At 40.9% G+C, this 12511-nt stretch overlaps 1 protein-coding gene across 1 annotated transcript in view; it reads right to left on the bottom strand.

Annotated features, from left to right (window-relative positions):
• Positions 1–12511, bottom strand: part of Polr2b (polymerase (RNA) II (DNA directed) polypeptide B) — a 38845-nt gene that overhangs the window by 10348 nt on the left and 15986 nt on the right. The window contains exons 10-16 of the mRNA NM_153798.2: positions 12260–12446; positions 7705–7848; positions 6892–7031; positions 6683–6794; positions 4410–4564; positions 3149–3347; positions 2386–2554 (exon numbers count right to left, since the gene is read on the bottom strand). Of these exons, the coding sequence (NP_722493.2) occupies positions 2386–2554; positions 3149–3347; positions 4410–4564; positions 6683–6794; positions 6892–7031; positions 7705–7848; positions 12260–12446 (1106 nt within the window). The remainder of the gene's footprint in view (positions 1–2385; positions 2555–3148; positions 3348–4409; positions 4565–6682; positions 6795–6891; positions 7032–7704; positions 7849–12259; positions 12447–12511) is intronic.

Raw genomic sequence — 12511 nt, 5'->3', positions numbered from 1 at the left:
ATTAGCGACAAACTCAAGCCTCAGACCCTAGCCTCCTAATTTCTAATTTTAAATATGAAACCAACACCACCCTGCTGCTCTCTCCCCATGCCACCACAGTTGTGGCACCATCTTTCAGGCCACAGTTAGATCTTAGTAGCTGCTGCCCTAACTACTGTAATGGATAGGTGGCTAGGTGTGTGCCACAGGTCTACCACCTGACACTCGGGGAGGCAAGGGCAGGAGGACCATGTTAGCTCAGGAATATGAAAACAGCCTGGGCAACATAGGACCATCCCATCTTTAAACAGCACCAGGAAGGAGGAGGAGTGGGGAGAGGGAGGCAATGAAAGGGGAGGTGGGAGAGGGAGGGAACGAGAAAAAAAGAAGGTGAGCCCACACTATGGCATTTGCTGTACAAGTCTGGCCAACTAAGTCTGACCCCAGAACCTATATAAAATGGGAAGAACCAACTCCACAAAACTGTCCTATGATCTATATGTATGGCACAGCATCTGTGCACAGTAATAATAAACAATAAGAGATTGATTCATTGTAAGGAATTATGAAGCCCAAAGTTGTATTCCCAGCACTAACGAAGCGTGTAGGAAACTCAGCCTATGGGATATAGTGACCCAATCTTTTATCAAAGAAAAAAAAAAAGAGGAAAGAGGAGGAAGAAGAAGATTGATAACACATAATATAGTAAACTAAAGCACTAGAAAGTGTTCAAACTGAGGAAGACACTGGAAGACACAGATACCTCACAGTTCCATGAATCAGGATTAATATTGTGGAGATGGGTATCCTACCATGGGAAAGCTACCAACATAATCCCTAGTGCTATTCTGCACAGAGACAGAGAAAGCAATCTTATCATTCATTTGAAAGCACAAGAGACCCAGACAGCAAACGCAGTCCTGAGCATAAAAATACTGCCTAACTTCAAAGTATACTACAGGCCAAAGTAACAAAAACAGCAAAAAATCAGATATAGAGATCAATGGAATAAAACAGAGGACACGTAACTACAGCACCTAATTTTTAATTTTTTTGTTTAAGACAGGGTCCGTTATGTAAATCAGATTGATTTAGTACTCAATATGTAAGCCAGGTTGGCCTCAAACTGCAAGAGATCTGGAAGCCTCTGTCTCCTGTTTGACTAAGGTTCAGCTAACAACCATCTATAACTCCAGGAGAGATTGGATACCTTCTTCTAGCCTCTGTGGGCACTGCATGCTTGTGGTACACATACACATATACATGCACGCAAGACATTCACACACATAAAATAAGCACAAACAATTTTCAAATGATTCAAGGACCTTAACATAAGCCCCTAAGACTCAGAAATTGTGATAAAGAAACTGGAGAGTACACTTCACCATAAACATTGCCATGGTTTTCTGAATAGGACTCCAATCACTCGGGAAATTTGGCCAATAATTCCCTGCAAAGGGAACTGTCAATCAAATGAAGAAACAGCCTACAGAATGGGAGAAAATCTTTGTGGGTCAATGCCCAACAGAGGATTTGAATCTAATCTAAAACAAACAAACAAACAAACATCAAGAAGCTGAACAGAGTTCTTAAAGGAATACGGTGGCTAGTAAACATTTTAAGTGTTCAACATCATCAGCCACCAGCAAAACGGAGATTAGAGCCACTCTGAGATTCCCTCACACTCCAGTCAGAAAGGCTACTCAGAGATCACAGGAGGAAATGCAGACCAGGATGTGAGAAAGAGGAGCCCTATTCACTGTTACTGGGAGTGCACCCTGGTGCAACCACTGTGGAAATTAGTGAGGTTTTTTAAAAAGCTGAAAGTGTAATAATCATATTTTAATACCCATGGAATCCAATTTCTGCTGTTATATACTCATGGATGTGGGGCCATTCACTCAAGAGGAGTAGAACTACCAATGGCCACACCCTTAACAAAACCTGATTCTCCAGCTCTAGGGAGCTGCCAACTCCAAGCCTTCACTTTTAAAACAATATTCAAACAGGTCCGGCTCTTTCCACACCACGAGAACAAGCTTCAGTCACATATGATGCTCTGGCCACACTGCACCGACATGACCTAGTCCCACATCTCATGGGTTCACAAATGAAGGAAGGCCTTTGCTCAAATTCAAATTCAAATACCCCCTTTACCAATATCCTCCTTAAAAGTGGCTCTACATTCCAAGAGGAATCAATCATTTTGACACTGTACTTGAATAGGACTTTATACCCAACATAACCCTTTCCACACATCCACTGTTTTAATTCATTCATGGTTCCACATCTAAAGTCTGGAAAGCAGTCAGTGTTGTGTGCGGTTTTTAATCTTCCCAAGCACTTCTCACTGCAGAGTCTTAAGCAAGGCAAAATCGTAAAAAACAAAGAGCACACCGAACGTACCTGCTGGCAGCTCTCTGAATCGTAGATATTCCATAGACCGTGTAGTCACAAGGGGTTTCTGAGGATAGTAGAGAACATGGGCCAAGGTGTCCATCCGCACATGGAAGTTGGTGATATAAACTCCCATAGCCTGCTTGCCCATAGCAGACTGGTATGTGTTTCTAGGGGACTAGTGGTAGAAACAGAAAGTAAAGACAATGAATATTTAATAACACATCAGAGAAATAATTGGTTAAAAAGTTTCTGGCCTTGTCTTTTTCTCAGACAAGTAATAAGCCCTTATGGCTCTCAACAAGAACAAGAGCAAGCACCGGTGGCGCTGTAAATGGAGCCCCCAGTCTTGCCGTTTGAGCACTTGGTTCCCAGACGATGGCGCTGTTTCTGGAGGTTTAGGGGCTGTAGCCTTGCCAGGAGCACATCCCTGGGGACCAGCTTTGGGTTTCAAAGTCACGCGCCATCCCCACCTTGCTCTTCGCTTCATGCTATTAGATAAGGACTAGGATAACGATAACAGCTTGCTATTCCCCTGCCTCTGCTCCTTCATCATGGACTCTTATCCCTCTGGAAGCAGAGCCCAAAATAAACTTCCATCTGTAAGTTGCCTTGGCCGTGGCATATTATCACAGGAACAGAAAAGTAACTAATAAGCACGTCAAACAGCTGAGTCTGTAGTGCTCACACCCCCTGACAAGTCTTCATACTAATTTCTAATATTGATTACTTCCCCGATCTTTGCAAACCAGAAGACAGAAGTACGACCAACCTGGTTATGATCAGGAAAAGGAATAATAGATGCACAGACTCCAAGAATCATTGATGGGTGAATCTCACAGTGGGTGTAGGTAGAACAATAAGCTACTTCCTTCTCCTGCAAATCATCTGGAGTCATTGCAAGCATCACGGTCTCCTCTTCCAGGGTATCAATATACTCTACTACCCCACTGGCTACCAGATCCTGCCAACTAAAACAAGTCAGTTTCATGAGATACTGTAAGACAAAGCCTACTGCTTTAAAACTATTCCTATTTGTGTTTGTATTAACATGGAAAGAATTCAGAGACATGACTGTTAATGTGAAAAGGCTGCTGGACTATATATACCCTATTAGACTACATCTGCTATTCACTTTGTTTTAAAGACCTACACTTGTGGGCCTGAGAGGTGACTCAGCAGTTAAGAGTACTAACTGCTCTTCCAGAGGTCCTGAGTTCAAATCCCAGCAACTCACAACCATCACTGATAGATCTGATGCCCTCTTCTGGTGTGTCTGATGACAGCTACAGTGTACTCATATTCATAAAATAAATAAATAATTCTTTTTAAAAAATCTATACTTGTGAAATAGGGACAAGAAGTAGGAAAAACACAAAATAAGGCCTGGTAGAATACATATATCCACCTATTATTCATATGTATTTGTAAAGGACATTATGAAAAAAATTATGGCAAAATCAGCAAACATGAATTGAGAGCACTCACTCGTTTACTACACGTTACTTTACAATACACCTATGATATTATTTAGAGTAAATTTTTAAAGCAAGTTCATTTTCTATTAAATTTCTTATTTTTGCTAGGAGTGGTGGCACACGATCTATATTCTCTGTACTCAGGAAGTTGAGGCAAGAAGGTCATAAGTTCAAGGCCAGCCCTGGATTTCACTGCGTGTTCCAGGTCAGCCTGGCCTATACAGCAAGAACAAGAACGTTCCCCTCAAAATATACTAGTCACATTACACGTACTGTGTGCTGCACTACACAGGTTATTTATCATTGCATTTATCACATCAAAAGACTTCACACTTCAATACAAATCCCACAAGTCCACTGTAAACCAATAACAAAAAAACAAGAAAAATAAATATGGCTGCTGATGGTACGCTTCTCCCAGGGCACTGATAAGATCGTACACTGGAGAGTGACAGTGGCTGTCCAATCTTGTGACTACACTGAAAACAACTAACTATATACTTTCCATGGCAGTTTTCTGACTACATGTACTTTGCTTCTCACCCACCATCTTACCTGTAGTTGTTATATTCTCTCTCTTTCAACTGGTCAATGTGTCTCTTCTTCAAAAGCAGCTTCTGCTTTTCCACAATCAGAAGGGGTCTACAAATACGGCCTGCATCTGTATAGATCCGAATCTCCCGCTCTCGAATATCTCTGATCATAGAAACCTAGATATAAAAGACAAAACAATCTCGTTATTTTTTTTTGGTATGATGACAATTCAGCTAAAAATACAAGTAGCTGGGCACTGTAGGAGTCACCTATCACACCATCATTCAGGAAGCTGAAGGACAGGATCAGTTGATCTACAAGTTTAACACCAGCATAGACAAATTAGCAAGACTACATCTCAAAAGGAAGAGTTGGAGAGGTGGCTCAGCACTTAAGATCACTTGCAGAGAATTCAAGTTCAGGCACCCACATGGCGACTGACAACCACCTGTCACTCCAGGTCTAAAGGATCTTGTACCCCCTTCTGGCCTCCACAGACACCAGGCACACACAAGGAGCACATACATACATTAAGGCAAACATTCAGACATGTAAAATGAAAGGACACACACAGCTAAGCGATGGAGAGCTTGCCCTAGCATGTGTGGGCCTCTAGGTTTGCTCTTCAACTGTATACACTTGTCAAAAAAACTCAAAACAAAAAGATAAATCTACCATTGTTAATCTATTATAAAAAGATGTAATCGTAAAACTCATGAGTAGAAAAAAAATCTAACCTCACCTTAATTATTCAGCTGAATAACATCAGAAGAGTACACAAGTCAATGCAAAATGAAGAAAGCATTTTTCAGTACCACAACCACAAGTATATAAAATGTTCTTATTTTAGACTTGTATGTTTACTACTTCTTTCAGTTTGTTCTTGTAGTGCTGGAGAAAGGACCTCGGGCCCGGCTTCTGCTAGGCAGGCGCTGTACCACTGAGCTACAGTCCTACAGTCCCAAGCCTTATTTCAGTACAGGTATTTCATCTTGCTACCTTCCAGGAACCGGCCCTAAGTTCCTCTTTTTCTTAAACAGGATCTCTCTATGTAGCTCTGTCTAGAATCACTTTATGCAGAGCAGGCTGCCCTTAAACACACTGATCCATCCATCCCCTGCCTCCAGAATACTGGGATTGTTTTAAAGACAGCACACCGTGCTGGGATGCTGCTGTCTTGCCCACACTTTCCCATTTCCTCCGAAGCCTGACTTTCTCACCTAGCAGACAAACGGCTTACAGTCCACCTACAGCAGCTACCAGCCAGGTGATTACTGAGTACCTCAAATGTGACCATTCTGAACTGAAATGAGCTACAAGAATAAATTTCATAGATTTAAAAGATACTAATATATTTTAAAATATAAAGCATTACACTAACACTTTTATATTAGTAATATTTGAAGGGTAACATTTTGGATGTATCAGTCAAATAAAATATAGAATTAAAAGTTATTTCATTTGTTTATGTTTTTACTTAAAAAAAAAAAAAAAGATTTATTTATTATTATATGTAAGTACACTGTAGCTGTCTTCCAATGCACCAGAAGAGGGCATCAGATCTCATTACAGATGGTTGTGAGCCACTATGTGATTGCTGGGATTTGAACTCAGGACCTTCGGAAGAGCAGTTGGTGCTCTTAACCACTTAGCCATCTCTCCAGCCCCTATGTTTTACTTTTTTAATGTGACCACTGAAAAATTTTAATTGTATAGTATTTCTACTGCATGGTCTATAAACACATTCATAGAAAATATATAATGTATCTTGGAAAAATATGCAATATAAAATTTATGAATAATTAATAGCACTACAGAAACTGAAGTGCTTATATGTAAAGAAGTCAAAAAAGCAAACTCAAACTCCAGTGAATTATCTAATCTTAAAAGTCAATAACTAAAATAAACAAATTTCCCAAACGTTGGAAAACTGAATTTGGGTCATACCTACCCATGAAATTGCTTTTAAAAAAGTGAAATCAAGGCCAGGGTGGGTGAAGGTAATTACTCCCAAGCCGGATGACCTGGGTTCAATCCCCAGAACCAACTTGACAGAAAGAGAAAGCTGACCCCCACAGCTATCCTCAGACCTCCATATGCACACCATGATACACATCCATATGTGCACGTACACACACACAAAGTACGTAGAGAAATAAAACACCCTTTTAGCTAATTCTAGATCCTTACTACTATATTAGCTATAGCTCAATGGAAGAACATTTGCCTAATATGAGCAAGGCCATGGATTCAGCTGTCAACACTGTGAAAACAAGAAAAAAGGAAATTCTTACTTCGGATACAATGATGTCCATCTGCCGCCGTAACTTCCTTAGCGTGTTCATGAGTTGTTCGGGGTCTTTATGGATTCCAACCCAGCAGCCATTAACAAAAATCTTGGTTGCACTATGAAAAACCAAAAGCATTCTTCACTCAGCAGTTCTGTATCAACTACAACTTGAAAATAAACAACACTTAAAAAAGAAAACTCATCTGTACACACTCAGCAATAGCTGCAGGAGAAATTTCTTCTAAATTTTCCATGCTCCATTCTTCTAAAAATTCCAAAATTGGAGAGGGTTGAGATCCAACTGAAATATAAGCCATCAGGGCTAAATTCTTCACAAGCCCTACAGCATGGCCCTACGGAGTAAGTCACACAATTATTAGCATCAGTTTAACATGCCCATAAAAATTATCTTCTATAAACATTTACATTTGGCTTCAAGGTATACATACAACTTTCTAAGAAAAAGGTTACTAAAAAAATCTTAATTTTAAACCATGATTTGTAGTTAAATAAAAATTCCTTAAGGTAATTGTGACATATAATTGCTAGCAGACTTTTTAAAGGTTCTTATCAATTATCAATCACACATTTCATTATGACATTTTTACATACATTTCTTTATAATCTCTTCTTACAAGTAAAAGGTCTAAATTAAAGTTTTTCATTTTAATTTGGAGGTTGTGTGCACATGAGCACAAGGCCCACAGTAGCCAGAAGAGAACATGGGATCACCTGGAGACTGAGTTACAGGTAGTTGTGAGGGATCTTCTGGGAGAGCATTATGTGCTCTTAACCCCTGAGCACAGACCCTCCATACATACATAATGTGTTTTGATCATATTTGATCCTCTCTCCGCACTCTTGCCTCCCTCTCACTCCCAACTAGGAAACTACTTGTTCTGGGTGACCCAATGAGTTCCATGTGGACACAGTGGCTACACCACTGAAGAAAATGTCTCTCCCACCTTCATCAACTGTTGTCTTCATTAGCACTCTTTACCCTGAGCACTAACCAGAATGTATTACCTCTGGAGTTTCAGCAGGACACACCATTCCCCACAAGGTATTATGCAACTGTCTGGGCTTCGCTAGCTTGCCATCTCTGCCAATAGGAGAGTTTAGACGACGCAGGTGAGAAAGAGTAGATGCAAACGTCAGGCGGTTCAATACCTAGGAAAGGAAGAACACATCCTCAAGTGAGCCCCACAAAGCGCAGTATCACAGTGAGAGAGTTATCCTTTGCCTTTAAGCTCTTCTTGGACATCTGTTTACACCCATAACCTAACTACTTACATCCAGCAGTGAGAGTACACATGACACACATTTCTAAGAAAGCACATAACACAGAAAAGGCTTGTCTTTAAGTCACATCTAATGGACAGGAGGGGGCAAGTGTGGCAGTGAGAGGACCACTTGTGGAAATCCATTCTCTCCTTCCTTCTGCCCAATGGGTTCCAGGGATCAAATGCGGACTTAGACTAGACAGCAAGCACCTTTACCCAGTGAGCTATCAAAATGATCCCAATTTTCTTTTGTCAATGGTTTTACACTTAGCTATCTCTTAGCCTATGACAGTAGTTGGTACATGTTAGCTACTAGTAAGTATTAATGCACTGCTAGCAAGTCATACCCTTTAATCTCAGAAAAGGCCACTAAGTCAGTACTAATCCCAGCACTTTCTCCAGGCTGAGGCCTCTGAATATAACAGATGCAAATGCTAACTATAAATGCTTCTGGGCCACTAAGTACAGTAATACTTACACAGCCCTTCCTTGCACTGTGTTACTAGCATCTCTTTCTTCTTCAGTTTCCACAACTACTGAAACAGACTCATCTACATCACCCGTACATTTACAAAACAGTAAGCACCACCACCACCGACAGAGTGCTGTAAAACATCTTCTCAGTGGAGTTTCCCTACAGTCTCCTGCACACTACTGCCCTCCTATGGCAATGCCATACGGCCTCTCCCACACCTCATACCACAAAACCACCACAGAGCGGGTTCTTCACCCTGCTCTGCCTAATGAATTGTTACCACCTCACTAAAAGCTATCTGACCCACTTCTAGGAAGAACTGTTCTATTTTCCATATATTACAGAGTTTTCTACCGTTCAATCACAAAGTCTTACAAAATCTACATATGGAACCAGAAAGATGACTCAGCGGTGAGGAAACTTCAAGAGTTTGGTTCCAGGGGCCTGGAGGGATGGCTCAGCGGTTAAGAACACTGACTGCTCTTCCAGAGGTCCTGAGTTCAATTCCCAGCAACCATATGGTGGCTCACAATCATCTGTAGCAGGATTCAATGTCCTCTTCTGGTGTGTCTGAAGACAGCTACAGTGTACTCACCATGTACATAAACTAAATAAAATAATTTTTTTTAAAGTGGGTTTTTTTTTTAATTAAAAAAGAAAAAGTTTGGTTCCCAGAACCCATGTCACAGGACTCAAAGCTGCCTATAACCCTAGCACCAGAGAACCTGACTCCCTCTGTTGACCTTCACAGGTACCTACACACACACAGAGACAGACACAGGCACATGCACACACGCACACAAACAGACACACATACACAGGCACACACACACACAGGCAAATGCACATAACACACACACACACAGGCAAATGCACATAACACACATACACAGGCAAATGCACATACACACAAAAATAAACTTTTTAAGTTTTTTTAAAAGCTATTGTCTCAATATTTCTCAAAACTTGTACTATACAAAACTACTCTAGTCCATAGAAATAACCTAATGAATTCTCACCTAGGCTACTGTAACAATCGTCCTACCAGCAACCTTAAACTTCTCAGATGTGTTTCTGCACACAGCCAATTGCTGCAGATGTACCCAGAAGACAAAAAGGTCAGTCCCAGCCCCTCCATGCACTGTACAGGCTCAGCTCACCTCGCCAACAAGCTTTCCTACCCTTCCACTTGATTAAGAATCCTGAGCTGCCTCGGCTCGCCAACACACGCCACCCTTTGGGCCTCAGGAACGAAGGCGCTTCTCTGCAGCCTCTCCGTGAGCTGCTGTTTCCGCGCTCCTCTCCAACTTCAACTACTTCTCAACTGTGCCTCGGTGATGAGCTCAGGTGTCACCTCCTCAGTCTTGCCACCTTGGGCTCCATGAAGGTCTTCTGTCAGCACTCCAGAGGAGCTGTAGCCAACTTACTAGACTACTCATAAAGCCTTCTTTTAACTCTTTATCAGCAAGGGTAAACAGTGAATTGATGGAGATAAGGGATCATGTTTTATCTGTCTTTCAATCTTCAGTGAACTGGTACCTGACATAGCTCAGGGCCAATGGCAACTCACTGAGCTGAATTCATAGTGTAGCATTTACCATTCAGGTTGTCTAAAGAACCACATATGCACAAATCCATTCCCTCAATAGATACTGATGACCCCCTAGAGGGCTGGGATAGTATCTAATTCATGTTGTGAACCCAGAATCACAAGTACACTCAGTAAACCCTTACTGAAAGAAAAGGAACTACAAATAGCAACACCTCTCAGTTTCTTAAACATTCTGTTTCTAAGAATCAAGAACTTAAATTTGGAATCCGAATGCTAAATCATTCAGGTAATACTGATACTAGCTAGTTTAAAAAGATTATGAAAATATGTAAATTAGGCATGGTGGTGCAAACCTGTAATCCCCAACACTTAGAAGCAGAAACAGGAGGATTGTCTAAGTTCAAGACCAGACCAGCTTAATAGGGTGACCTTATCTCAAAAAAATAGTTAATTAACTGACTAGCTACAAAAGCTAATGCCCAAAAAATATTTACAAAGTTTTTCTAGATGGGCCAGTGGGTAACCTTCCACATGACTGAAGATAAAAGACTCCACACATTGTCATCTGACCTCTACACGTGCACTGTGATATGTGTATGCCCCTCACTATTTAAAATATAATTTAAGGGCTGGAGAGACGGCTCAGCAGTTAAGAGCATTGACTGCTCTTCCAAAGATTCTGAGTTCAATTCCCAGCAACCACATGGTAATGTGTAATGGGATCAGGTGCCCTCTTCTGGTATGTCTGAAGAGAACAGTGTACTCACATAAAATGAATCAATAAATCTTTTTGATATTTTAAAAATAAAATTAAAGTTTTCCCCACAGGATGTAGCTCAGGTGGTAGAGTACCTGACAACATGCATCTACCCTGGGTTCAATCTCCAATACCTCATAAGGGGACATGGCGATACATGCTAATAATCTAGCGCTTGGAAGGTAGAGACAAAGGATCAGAAATTCAAGGTCACCTTTAACTACATAGCAAAATTGAAGCCAGATTGAGTTATATGAAAAATCTTATCTCAATTAAACAAAAACAAAACTTTAAACTAAATCAATAGCTTTCCCCTATTACTGTATCTGATGACGGGTACTATGCTCATTATACATAAACGATTATAGACATCAGGACAGCAGTATGTGTAACTCAGTGGTAGGACACTTGCCTAGCACGTACAAGATTCTAGGTTCAACTCCAGTATCTCCAAAACTCTATCTGTATATATAATTTGGGACTGAGAGAGCACTTAGGATTATGTACTGCTCTGCAGAGGACCTAGGTTCCATTCCTAGCACCTACATGGCAGGTCACAACCACCTTCTCCTCAGTGCCCTCTCCTGGGTTCAGTAGACTGCTGCATGCACATGGTACACACGAGACACACACACACACACACACACACACACACACACACACACACACACACCTGAAAATAAACAGAAGCCAGGCAATGGTGGTGTGCGCCTTTAATCCCAGCACTGGGGAGGTAGAGGCAGGAAGACCTCTGAGTTCAAGGCCAACCTGTTCTACAAAGTGAGTTCCAGAAGAGCCAAGGCTTCACAGAGAAACCCTATCTTGGAAAAAAGAAAAGAAATGAAAATATTTTTAAAGCAACAGAGAAGTATTGGAAGAACTACTTTTTTCTCCTGACATGGGGTCTCACCCCGTAGCACAGGCTAGCCTGAAGCTTGAAGCAATCTTATTACCTCCAGTCTCCAGAGTGCTAGGAATATAAGCATGAGCCGTCACACCAACATTAAGAAATGTATTTTCAAACAAATAAAAGGCGTGCCCAGAAATTTTCTGGGTTAGTTTCTAAAATGGAGCTTTTGAAACAAAAAAATTACAGGCACAAGCTATAACCACAAGATTCTGGAGGTTGAGGGAAGAGGAACACTAGTTCAAGGCCAGCTTAGGCTATATATCAAGATCTTGTTATTTACCCTTCCCTATGAACTGTCTCTGGATTCAGACATTCTCACATCACATAGTAGTAGTAGCAGCAACAGCAGCAGCAGCAGTAGTAGTAGTAGTAGTAGAAGATTGTTTGCTATCTTGAGTTTCTAAATTATAAACCAAAAACTTGACTCTCTTATTACTAATGGGTAATTTAAGAGAAACTTTGTTTCATTATTCAAAAACTCCTAATGATTTTTACATCTGGTCAAGCAAAACCAAACCAAACCACTCATATTCAATGAAATGAAAAACTCTGCTAGCCCTGTAACTTTCACATGAATGCAGCCCAGGAACAGTGGGCACCTCACCTGGGATACTCCAGCTCTGGCTTGATGAGCTTTCTTCTGGTCACCCCAGTTCCCAGTGGCTAAAGAGTATTTTAGCCCATCAGATATGATCCTTGTCTTGATTGCCAGCTCTAAGTTAAAATCCTTCCCGCGATCAATAAACTTCTGCGCATAGATTCGTACTTCTTTCAGCAAATTCTTAAACATGCTGTCAAATAAGATGGTGTTACTATAATATAAACATGAAAAGTCTATAGAAATATGCATCTTCAG

Source organism: Mus musculus, chromosome 5, assembly GCF_000001635.26.
Source record: "Mus musculus strain C57BL/6J chromosome 5, GRCm38.p6 C57BL/6J".
NCBI classification, from domain to species: Eukaryota; Metazoa; Chordata; class Mammalia; order Rodentia; family Muridae; genus Mus; species Mus musculus.
The sequence above is the reverse complement of the archived record's forward strand: the minus strand, read 5'-3'. Positions and strand labels throughout refer to the sequence as shown.